General features: G+C 37.3%; 1 protein-coding gene across 2 annotated transcripts in view; it reads left to right on the forward strand.

Annotated features, from left to right (window-relative positions):
• LOC125465925 (ran-binding protein 3) overlaps nt 1–11,921 on the forward strand; it is a 92,387-nt gene extending 80,466 nt beyond the window's left edge. For both annotated transcript variants that reach the window (XM_048559931.2, XM_048559932.2), the window contains 4 exons: nt 2,742–2,862; nt 6,083–6,225; nt 7,937–8,120; nt 10,658–11,921. In XM_048559931.2, coding sequence (XP_048415888.1) covers nt 2,742–2,862; nt 6,083–6,225; nt 7,937–8,120; nt 10,658–10,701 — 492 coding nt within the window. In that variant the 3' untranslated portion in view covers nt 10,702–11,921. The remainder of the gene's footprint in view (nt 1–2,741; nt 2,863–6,082; nt 6,226–7,936; nt 8,121–10,657) is intronic.
• The last annotated feature ends 300 nt before the right edge of the window (nt 11,922–12,221 follow it).

Here is a 12,221-nt window from a genome sequence, read left to right on the forward strand (position 1 = left end):
CCTGAGTCAGTTATGAGGAAGTGGTGGATGTGACCCAAGTACAATGTTTAATCGACACTTATATGAGTAAATGAATAGGAAAGGTTTGGAGCAATATGGGCCAGGGGCAGGTAGGTGGGAATCGATTAGTTTGGGATTATATTTGGCATGGACTGGTTGAACCGAAGGGTCTGTTTCTGTGCTGTATGACTCTGACTGTGTTAAGTAGATTGCATGTGGTCAACAACTGTGGTTTGCTTAATAGAACATTTAAAATAAGGGTTCTCATTTTTATTTTCTCCGTGGACCAGTGACACTGAATTGTGTGGGATCCAGCCACATCTGGTATGACAGACAGACAAACTTTGATCAAGGGGGATACTAATCTGCTGTAGTGAAACCCAACGTTAGCACAACTTCTTAGCAAATGGATGCTATCCATACTTGCTGGTGCTGTCGTCAGAATGAATGGTTAACTGTTACAGTGAGTTTTCTGTCAGATGATTATCTCCTGCTTTATTGAAGTATGGTTGGTAGCAAGTAAAATGGACAGATATTCGAGGTGGTACTTGTGTTCTGTGACCACATGTCCACATTATGACCAGGCAGAAGGGAGTCAATGAGCTTTTTGAACTAATTCTATTGGCATGAAGAATTAGACAGTTGTTTGCTAAGAATGTCCATTTAAATTAAGGGTTCTCATTTTTATTTTCTTCAGAAGAGACCAGTGCAAACCAGAAAGCATATGTCCAAATAAAATTACCCTCTTAAGAGTCAATACTGAGTTCTAGTGAATATTATAGTACTTTGTAGATCGCTTTATATATGTCAAAAGTACCAACAATCACTTTGCTGAATTCAGTACATTTTTAAACTGATGAATCTTTTAGAACCCAAGATGGTTGGAACCATCTTGTAGTATGGAAATAGGTTTTTGTATGCATTGGTCATCTTTTCATAAAAATGTATAGATGACAAAGGGAAAATATGTCAAACTGATCGTTGAGTAGTCCATCCAAAATTATTTATGGCAGATGAAAGATACAGCTACCTCAGGACAAAGAAATAAATCTTTATTTGATTGGTACTGTAAGAAACATCCATAGAAACTGGAGAAGGAGAATTAGTATTGAACTGTAAAATCGTCAAATATTGTGATTGTTTTGTATTTTAAAAGTAATCACATATACAATAATTCTCAAAAATTGGAGGTATATCGAAGTTCTAGCAGTGCTTTTACCTTTCCCCACATTACATCACCACTTGGTGCCATATATTGATTACACGTAGACATAACTTATAACTAATAGTTCGGAGTAACCGTTTTGACATTGGCATCGGCATGGGAAATGTATTTGTAGCTCTTCTAAGTGTATCAAGAGGTCTATGTAACAATTTTAATATTCTTTAAGAGACTGGTAGATTGAGGAATAGTGTTGGATAACATTTGATATAACCTTCCTTTGTAGATTCAATTCCATATTCAAAGGTATTTCCATATGTGCCCATCTGATTTAAAACTATTAATGAATGTTTCTTGTTCCATCAATCTGTGTCTGCCTTCTATTGCCTCCTCTAAATGAGACATGCAACTAAAATGAGGCTACAAAAACAATTGATCTTTGGAAGATGTGTGTGCTTAACCTAGATGTTGTACGGTGTCAACTTCTTCAAACGACACTATATATCTTAGGCCCACTCCATCCTTTTGATTGACTATAGCTATTTGCACATAAAAGAAGAAACACTTTCAAGAATTGAGTGACACTATCAAAATCATGTAATATAACAGTTTTTCTCCATGCCTTTTGCATATGCCTTCTCATTTGGTCTGGTGACACTAGGCTTGTGATATATTCTCCAACTCTTTATGGTTTTGCCTTGGGTAATCTTATTGGTTACCAATCAAAATGCCTTAGATATGATTCTGATATCAGTTAGGCTATGTGGTGAGCAGGCCCAGGTGACAGGCAGGCTCTTTACAAGAGCCTTTAGTATGAGGAAGCTTTGGAAGAGCCACTGGAAAGAGCAATTTGGAGAAAACTTCAAAGAAGTATTCAAGTTAGAAACAAGCAGATTTTATACTGACTTTGGCAGTTTGGTGGAAGTGTGCTTTTGGATTGCTTGATCATTTCCTATTATTTCATTGGATTTGAATTTTTCCCGGACATGGGCATCACCAGCAAGGTGAACCAACCAGCATTTATTGCAAATTCCCAATTGCCTTTGACATAATTTGAGTGGCTTCCTAACAATATTCCCTTGAAGGTGCATGCGTTTTGCCAAGCAACAATCTGGAATTTTACTGCAGTAGGCTGCTCGTAACGTTTTGAAGATTCATTAACATTTTTATAGTCAATTACTTATAAATAAGAATTAAGTGCTTGGGGGATTTGTCATCTTCCCAGAGAACTTGGTGTAGGCCATTTGTGCAGACAATCAACCATATTGTTGTGGGACAGCAATTACATACAGGCTTACCTGTACATATGTACAGGTAAGCACAATTGATTTCCTTCCCACAGAGCATAAGTGAACTAGATAGGTTACTAACACAATCTGGTAGTTTTAAACCAGATTTATTTAATTAGCTGAATTTAAATTATCCAGCTTTCCTTGTGGCATTTGAATTCCTGTCTCCAGATCACTAGCCCCGTTAGCCTGCCTGCTGTGCTACCATTTCTGTTTTTAGAAAAAGTTTTCTTGGCAATTTATGGGAAGGCAATATTCTTTGACTTCAGAATATTCTTGATTAATTTCAGATTCAATGCAAGCTGTTTGTTTTTGACAAGACATCACAATCCTGGGTAGAGAGAGGAAGAGGCCTCTTGAGACTCAACGACATGGCATCTGCTGACGATGGAGCCTTGCAGTCAAGGCTAGGTATGAGTTGATCTTCTGTTGACATTACTGATAATACTTAATGACACTTGCTGTTTATAATAGTTATTGATTTTTTTTTGGTTAGTTAAAATTTATAACCTAGAAAGTAGAAATTTTGGTTTTCTGAGTTTTGCAGTATCTCATAAAAGTAGTGCAAATCCTGTTTTGATTTTTCTTTTTGTAAGTACTTAAGGAGCCTTAAACACACAATCCTAACCAAACGATTTGTACCTGTACTTCCCAATTTATAGAAAATTATTCATGTACATGAGCTAAATCGGATGTCTGATGCCCATCCTGTCCTGAGTTAGCTGATGACAGTTAACTGACCTCCAACACCTCAAAAGCTTGAGTTACTGGGGAGAGGAGAAATGCAACGACAAAATAACATTACTTATTGTTTTCTTCTATGTAGCATACTGTATTTGGACTTGGGAAATAACTTATTTGTCGAAATGCAAAAACTTATTGTGTGGGAAAGAACTACATGAGAGGAATAGATTTGTATCCTTTGTATAGCCATCCATGGGGACCTTGATTTTTCATACCTGCTGAAATATTTTTCTTGGACTAAAATCTAGCTTAATTAATGCTGTTATTTTGCCAACATTAGAAATATTGTAGTGTGTTGTAAATATTTGCTATCCATCTTAAAAAGATTGTATTCTGAATTCTTGTGATATGGATATAAAACTTGGATCAGGCCTGTAATCTCTGAAAGAAGTAGGCTGGACTACAAAGGTCTTGTGGTCTTCCACAATTTCCAAGTAATCTTTTTTCCACCAGCTTTGAGTTACTTTGTAAAATGAATTCCTTTATACAGTATTCTTCGTGAACAACATATTAAGCAGATTTCTGCTACACACACTTGACAACTTACTTTATGACACGCTGGAGCCATACAGTGCCATCAGCATACTAAAGCACTGATTATCATCTCAAACAGAATCAAAACACAATATTACTCGAAAAAGATACTAATTGTCTAGCACTTCAGAATTCCCTTGAAAAGAGTCTTAATATAGAAATTGGATTGAAACCTAGAAATGACAGCCTAATTAAGATCAGTATTTGAATGCCTTTTATGCAGTAAATGAAGCGTGTGCAAATACTAATCTTGTAAAATGTTATTAGGAGATCTCCTGAGAATGTGCTCATGGAGAGGCAGATGAGTTTGGGGTCTGAGATTGTGTTCTAGCAATATTTTGAGAAGTGTCCTGTGGATTGGTGCAAAACTATACGAGGATATAAAAACTTTTGTTCTTACAGGATAATTCTATTAGTTACTGCATCTTACAATTGCTTAATTGAGCTTCAACCACATTGTACCACAATGTTTGAGGTTCAGCTCAAAGACATTGCGATTGCTGGTACTGATCATGCTCTTTTTGTTTTGTGCTACTATAAAAGTAATAGATGTTCAGCAATATATCTTTTACTCCTATTCTAGTTACTGTCAGCTGCTGGCAATACAGGTAAGATTTGCTGAAGGCTGTACACTCAACTCCAGAATTTCTCTTGACACTTGGGATGTCTACTACATCAGAACTTAGTGAGTCATTTAAAACCTGCACACTCAAGAATGGTAACACAGTTTCTTGGCCTAAATTATAAAGATAGTCACATTAGCTTGACTCATAATACCTTAGGTTTAGAAGATTTGGTGATTAAACAATTTAGGGATTTGGTCAGGCACTCATTTCCAAGAAATCCAGAAGAGGTGGGAATAACCTTCAAATTAAAGCCAGAATTGTGCAGGATACGTACCACAGATACTCAATATATAGAAGTTACTGCTGTTCCAAACATCTGTGGGTCGAGGTATAAATAAGTTATGATGTGGATGTGTGTCAGAATGGTTTTGAGAGGTTGTATAGACTTATATTTCTAGGTTTGTGGACTTTGTACTCCACTTTAAGGCAGCAATATTTCTACAGTGGTTGTTTTCTCCTGTAATTCTTTAACGTAGGGGGAAAATACCTTCTATGTATGAAGAATACTTTCCTGTGTTGGGTCACTTCTGATACCTACCGAGAAGTGCAAAATATTAAGCCTGTGACTAACTTTGTATTTTGTCAAAAATTGAGGGGAAATAAGTTACCTACAAAAGGAAAAATAATGTGTGACATTAAAGGCCATGAGTGTGAATTGTTGAAGGAAAAAGTTGAGATTGAAAATCATTATTAACTGATGGGCACTTATTGACCTTCAGAGATTTAAGCAGTATGGAAGAAATCATGATGTACAGGGTAGACGGCCAGTACCACTGGCGATGAAAATCGGTATGATTAGCTTTGAAGTCATAGATTGTTTGTTTCAGTTGTAGAAAAAAATCTAAACATTCATTGAGAGTAAACTCCTGGACATATAGTTCAAAGTGAAATTAGTAATTGATGACAGCTGGTATCAAGTTAGTAAAGGAATTTGATTTTTCTTTAAGAATTTTCGATTGATAAATGGCTTTAGTATGTATGGATTTTCAGACATCATTCATTCAGTCTAAGTAGCTTGCGAGAAAAACATCAGATTGTACAGTACAAAAAAAAGTAGCAGTTGAATACAGTTGATGGATAGAAATCAGAGTGCTCATGTATGTGAGTGTTGCTTGGATTGGAGAATACTTTGAAATTACTACATATGGTATGTCCGGATGACAAGGACTTGAGCGTAGGAAGAAGTATATTGGAATTAGCTGATGACGCAAAGTATAAATGTTCTAAAAGATATTACTCTAATTTTTTAGCCCCGTAGTTGATAACAGGCTAGGTAATTACATAGCTTTAATTTCTTTCAAAAGATTTTGTCACACTGCTACTTCGACATTGATTCAAAGTGGTTTTTAGTGTGCAACTGTGAGTATAACTCAGGGAACTACGTAAAACACTAAAGCTATGAAATGTGAAACTCTTTTCAGGAGGCTGACTCTTTGAGGTTTTTCAGTTCTTACTGAGTGAAGCACACCTCCATCCAAAGAGTGAGGAAGATGATAATCAATTAAATATTCAATCCATCGCGTCTTTACTGTTACAGAATGTATGAGTATGAAATGCCTCATAGTAATGTTGCTAGCTTAGAGCACTTTGCCAATGAATTATAAAGTATTTATTTCATTCTCAGCTGTTTAAAATGCTTCAATATCTGCACAACAAGAACTAATCTACAGTAAATGTTCAGTACAGCATTGATTTTATATCTTCAGTGCATTTTTTTGTTGTTGTAGTGATGCGGACTCAGGGCAGCCTTCGATTAATTCTAAACACCAAACTCTGGGCCCAGATGCAAATTGATAAAGCAAGTGAGAAGAGCATTCGAATCACAGCCATGGATGCTGAGGACCAGGGTGTCAAAGTCTTTCTCATATCGGTATATGTCTCAGTAGTGCTTAATTTTAAATGTTACAAGAACTTGAACTTAAATCTTTCTTTTATTCGGCTGGATATCTGCACAAAAATCCATTGCCATGCTTCAAAGTCCTCAATTTAAGTAATGACAAGCAGAAGGGGAAAGAGACCTTTGAGATCGGCAAATAGAAATAGAAGGTAATAGAGACATGAGTCGAATGGGCCAAGAAAGTACAAGAGACAGCTGAAAAGAAAACGATTGGGATAGAGGCATGAGTAGAAATGGATTGTGGAGAAGAGACTGGATTGGAAAGAGGCAGGGAATGAGACTTTACTGGCAAAGACTGAGGAGCAAGTAGAAGAGAAAAGGAGAAAGAAAATATTGGAAACCCTCAAGGTCATGTCAGGTACTTAAGCAAAACAGGGTTTTCAAAAGGAACAAAACACTAGGAATGGAGAGGACAGAGACATATGAGCACACAAGCACAGGTAGATATGTGCATGCAACTTGACCTCACAAGTTACAGTTGATCTTTGTTTGCACCTTCTCAGTGGCTGTAACACTATATTCTGCACTCTGGTTTATTACCTTGATTTACTTACGTAATGTATGATTTTGGCTGGTTAGCATGCAAAACAATATTTTTTGCTGTATCTCAGTACATGTGACAATAATAAATCAAATCAAAGTTTGCACACACTACAGATAGGCTTAAAAAACACAAGTGGAATCACATGCTGGTACACCAGCATACACAAGTGATGTGCACAAACAAACACACCAACATGAATGTTTGTGAAATTACAGACACTTAAACACACTCACATGCAAGGCGACTGACTCATAAAGAGTTTTTAAGAAAGTGGTTGGTGGTTAAATTGACAAGTGATATTCATGACAGAGAACAAGTTGTATAATAGAATAGGAGAACTGTTAGAAGATACAGGTAGCATGTGAATTACTGGAACAGTGGGGTGCAGAGCCATGTAGAAAAGAAGGGAGGAAAAGAGAAGGCTCCACCAAAGCAAAAATCAGGGTGGAAGGCCTGTCAGCCCAGTATACTGACAGATAATTCGGTCTCTCGCATTCACTCGCGCTCTCTGCTCTGTTACACTGCTGCCACTACTACCACAACTGTGGGGGATGATAAAAATCAGTTTGTTTATTTAGTTGAATTAGCGGATATTGTTTAACAGTTCACAATTGTATAGGATTTGTTAGTAAATTGGGTCCTCATTAAAATTAATGTTTACTAGAAATAGGAAACGATTCTGGTCCTGTAAACGGTGGTTGTTTGAGACTTCGAGCGAGAAATATTTTTGGGTAATCCACATGGAAATTTACTTATGTACTAATCCATGCTAAATCAGAGAGCTTGATTTGGGTAATGTTGTTCTTGGCATCAATCCATGAAATGTGCTTTGGGAATGCTCAATGCTAATACTGCATGAAAATTATTCTGTGTCTTAACTTCATCAAAATTGCACCTTAGAGTGCAAATGTTAATGGAACTAAAATTCCTTCTTCCACTTTTTTAAGACAGTAATCTGTTTGATTCCATGATATAAACTTGAGAAAGATGAAACATCGTATAATTGCTTTCAAACCAAAATAAATTATTTGACTCCATCATACAGTGGCCATAACCCAGACTCCCTTACAGATATTATTGTTTAAATCAAGAAAGGTGCTTTATAATATCAAGGTTTGGCATCTCTTGAATTCCTCACAGGCCAGTTCAAAGGATGCAGGGCAACTTTACGCAGCGTTACATCACCGCATTTTGGCATTGCGAAGTCGTTGTGAACAGGAACCAGAACCTCCATGCATAGTCTCAGAGTCAGTGGTGACACAGTCAAATGAGGAAGATAGCGATGATGACGATGAGGTTATTGTTCCTGCAACAGCAACAAGTGGTAAGTATGATGTTGGTTGATAATAAATACTGATCATTTCTCATGGAGCCAGATAGTGTTAGGTGGGTTTCTGGGAGAAGCTGTTGACATGGTATTCTCAGTAAGTTGCTACACCTCATGCTATAGAGATGATACATAATGTAACCACAGATCTTCAGCAGCGAAGGGTAATAATTGAATCCAATTGAAAGATCACTTGGATGGAACAAACTGTGTTCTAAATGAAATCATACCATTTTGCACAATTTTCTTTGCAGGAATAGCACCTCCAAGCAATTACTGATAAATTCATGATCTAACTGACTTGAGCATTGAATTAAGTGGAAATTAGTGACTCGCTGCACATTAAACAGCTATGACTGTTGATCGCATTTGTTCGCACAAGTGTCATCGTTTTCCAGTTCCTGCTGTAGGATGGCGCAGAATTCGAGGGATTGTGAGTGAGGCTGATTACTAAGCATACGTCATCATACACCTCTACGTTTGTGGCTAGTTAGGCAATGAATGTTTCCCTAAGGAACTCCTCTGGGAGTATTATAGGACTATGAAAAATTATTTTTCTGACCAGACATCATTTCTTCTAAGAGTTAATATTATAGAAGTATTTAAAATGATGAATTATTCTTAATGATAGATTATGCTCGTTGCTGTGAAAGACATTGAGCAAAAGGCACAATTTTAAAATATTCATGTTAAAATGAAGCTTAGAGGACTGTGAAGTTCTGTAACAAATCACATGCAAGAAGAGCACATTTTTTAAAAAGATAATTGGACAGTAACTTTAAAGAAGTGATCGGAAAGTTTAAGCCAGTTGAACAGGAATGTGAAAATAATGTAGGTACATGTGAAGAAAAGCACTAGGGCAAACCTGATTGGATAGAAGACCTGTTTCTCTGTTGAAAGATCTGTGGTCATTGTTAAGAGACCATGTGAGATTAAGCTATACATCATCAAATGCTAAAGATTAGATACATAAAACTGCTGACCAAGTTTGTGCAAAAACAGAGTTGCTGGAAAAGCTCAGCAGGTCTGGCAGCATCTGTGGAGGAGAAAACAGAGTTTTCGTTTCGGGTCCAGTGACCCTTCCTCAGAAGTCCTGAGGAAGGGTCACCGGACCCGAAACGTTAATTCTGTTTTCTCCTCCACAGATGCTGCCAGACCAGCTGAGCTTTTCCAGCAACTTTGTTTTTGTTCCTGACATATGGCATCCACAGTTCTTTTGTTTTTTTATTTGACCAAGTTTGTGGTTTGATGAGCCAAATAAGGCTTTGCACCATTACAAGATGTATGCACTTCATAGTATTGTCTGTGGTTCACTGTAACAATCTTGCCTGAGAGTCAGAAGGATGCAAATTTAAACCATACTCCATAGACATCAGCATAAAATCCAGGCTGACATTCAGTTGCGGTACTAATGAAGTATTATGCATTGGGTGTACTGTTTTTCAAGTAGAATTATTGAGATGCTCTGCCTTTTCACTGGACTCTGCATTATTTTAAAGCAATGAAATATTTCCTGGTATCCTATCCCTTTGCCAAAAATAGTTTTTACAAAATTATTTCTTAATTGTCAGATTACTGGTTTATCAACTTGCTGTGTGCAAATTGGCTGCCATATTATCTATAGTACTGAATGCCCTTCAAAAGATTATGAAACTTCACTGGAAGGCCTCCCATTCTTTTTTGTTCTTCTAAATTGTCTGACTAATTGAACTATTCCATGATTAATATTTTAGACATTTTAGAAGTATCATTGATATCTAAAACATTCCTAGTCTAATTCTCAATGAATATTCCAGTTAAATAAAGTTGTAAAGATTATATTCAATGTATTTCTCTCAAGTTTTCTTGTACCTATGTCGATTCTTATTCAAATTGTTATGAATCTGCCAGATTCGAAATGTTTAGAATCATAGAATCCCTACAGTGTGGAAACAGGCCCTTAGGCCCAACATGTCCACACCGAACCTAAAACATCCCACCTAGACCCCCCCCCCCCCCCCCCAAATACAAACCTCCCTGAACACTGTGGGCAATTTAGCATGGCTAATCCACCTAAACTGCAAATCTTTGGACTGTGGGAGGAAACCGGATCACCCGGAGGAAACCCACGCAGACACTGGGAGAATGTGCAAATTCCCAAGGACAGTCGCCCAAGGCTGGAATCGAACCTGGATTCCAGGTGCTGTGAGGCAGCTGTGCTCACCACTCAGCCACCATGCCGCCCCAGTTCAGATAATTGATTCTTTTTGTTTACCATGCTAGAATATCAATTAACAGCTGTTCTACATTCTACAGTGGTTGACTTGGCTTGATTTGCTTTAGAGTAAAACAATCAATTTTTACTTTTTTTTAAAAAATGAGGAAATAGTTTTAAAAAGATTATCCTAATGGCTTCTATTGAGACAGCTGTTGTGCTAAATCATCTTTTTTTTGGATATCTGAAATCATTAAATTGGGAGTTTTCAGGGAAAAAAATGATTGTTGCAAATGTGGTGGAAACATATCAATTAATGCTTATTTTCTTGTTGATGCAGGCCCGTGTGACACAGATGACAAACAGACTACAGGAAGCACATAGCAACATTGGAACTATTCCGCTTGCAAGGTTTCTGCTCCAGGGTCTTGCAGGCACCTCTGTGGACACCCCAGACCAGTGTTTTTTTAGGCAGTGTTGAAGATGAACTCCAGACTGGGCCCAGCACAGCTCACTGGCGGCCTGTGCCTTCTTATTCTTGTGTTTTGTCTGAATTAATGGATTTCACACTGTTAAACTGAGAAGCTGCTGATTTTCAGTTTGGGATGCAGAGTCTCATCATATTGATGAGTGAAATTTGCTCTCTGTCTCTAGAATAACTCAGCAAGGCACTTCAATTTTCCAATGGGACTTGTCTATTCAGTACAGCCAGTGTGCACGAAGTTCTGGGTTGTAGTTACCAGTGTCTGTCTGTCTCTCGCACACCTACACATAATACATTTTATACTCTGGCGGACGAGTGCACGGAGGTCAGATTTTGCAACTTAGAAGAGGAGAGTTTGCCAGGATTGCATCTCAAAGCAGCTGTAATATTAACAGACTTTGTGACTTATAATGGACTTTTAGGCAAAAAGCGCCCATTTCTCATTTTTCCAATGTTATTACCGGGATTTGTGTTGTGCTGTTTTTTTTTAATTTCTTTGAAGAGTTATGCTTGTGTGTTCACAGAATCCTGCAATTCAGGCTTTTTTGTACACATTAATGTTTTTGTTCTTGAAGGAACCAAGAACTTTGGTAAATTTGAGGGGGAAGAACACGGAGATGCTGGGAGGTTACTGAGCTGTAAATTAAAGTGTGCTTTTCCCTTTACCTGTCCACTTGCTTTTGCAGCAAGCCTTGGAAGCAGAAATGTAATAGTTAAATTTTAGCACAGAAACGATTAGTATGTAATGTTTCCTTGTTCAAAAAAGAAAAAGACAAAAAACCTCCAATTTATTTTTCTGTTTATTTCTTCAGAAGCGCTCCATGTAGTTTGGGGTTGGATCCGCGTAGGTCAGTTTGTGTTTTCTCTGTCTCTGTAGTTAGTCCTTTTTGGACCAATAGTAGCTTTCTTTACACTGAATAGTTGAGAGTTCTGAAAGGAAAATAGAATAAGACCCATCCTGTCCTCTCCCACCCCCTCCCAACAGGACCGAGCTGGAAAGTGGTTACTTTCTGCTAAAGCCTTAGCTCCTAGAGGAAATCATTACTGATGTGGTTGAAAAGTTTGTGTAAGATTACTATATCAAAATGTATTTCTGAATTACATTAAACATTTAACAAAACACTTTATGTTACGTAGGTTGTGTGGGAGTGTTGTTGTATTTATCTATCTTAATTGGCTTTGTTTCCTCTTCTTGAACACTTTGGTAGTATTCACCAAATTATCAAAAGAAGATATTAGAGTCATTGGAAACCAATCATAATTCAGGAAGATTTCACAGAATCACTTATTGTTACAAAGCAGAAGGTGGCCATTCATCTATCTGCACCAACTCTTAAAATAAGCAGTTCGCTGAGTCCCGTTCACCTGCCTTTTCCCTGTAACTCTGCGTACTCTTTTAGGTAACAGGCTAATTTCTTCT

Source organism: Stegostoma tigrinum, chromosome 30 (assembly GCF_030684315.1).
Source record: "Stegostoma tigrinum isolate sSteTig4 chromosome 30, sSteTig4.hap1, whole genome shotgun sequence".
NCBI classification, from domain to species: domain Eukaryota; kingdom Metazoa; phylum Chordata; class Chondrichthyes; order Orectolobiformes; family Stegostomatidae; genus Stegostoma; species Stegostoma tigrinum.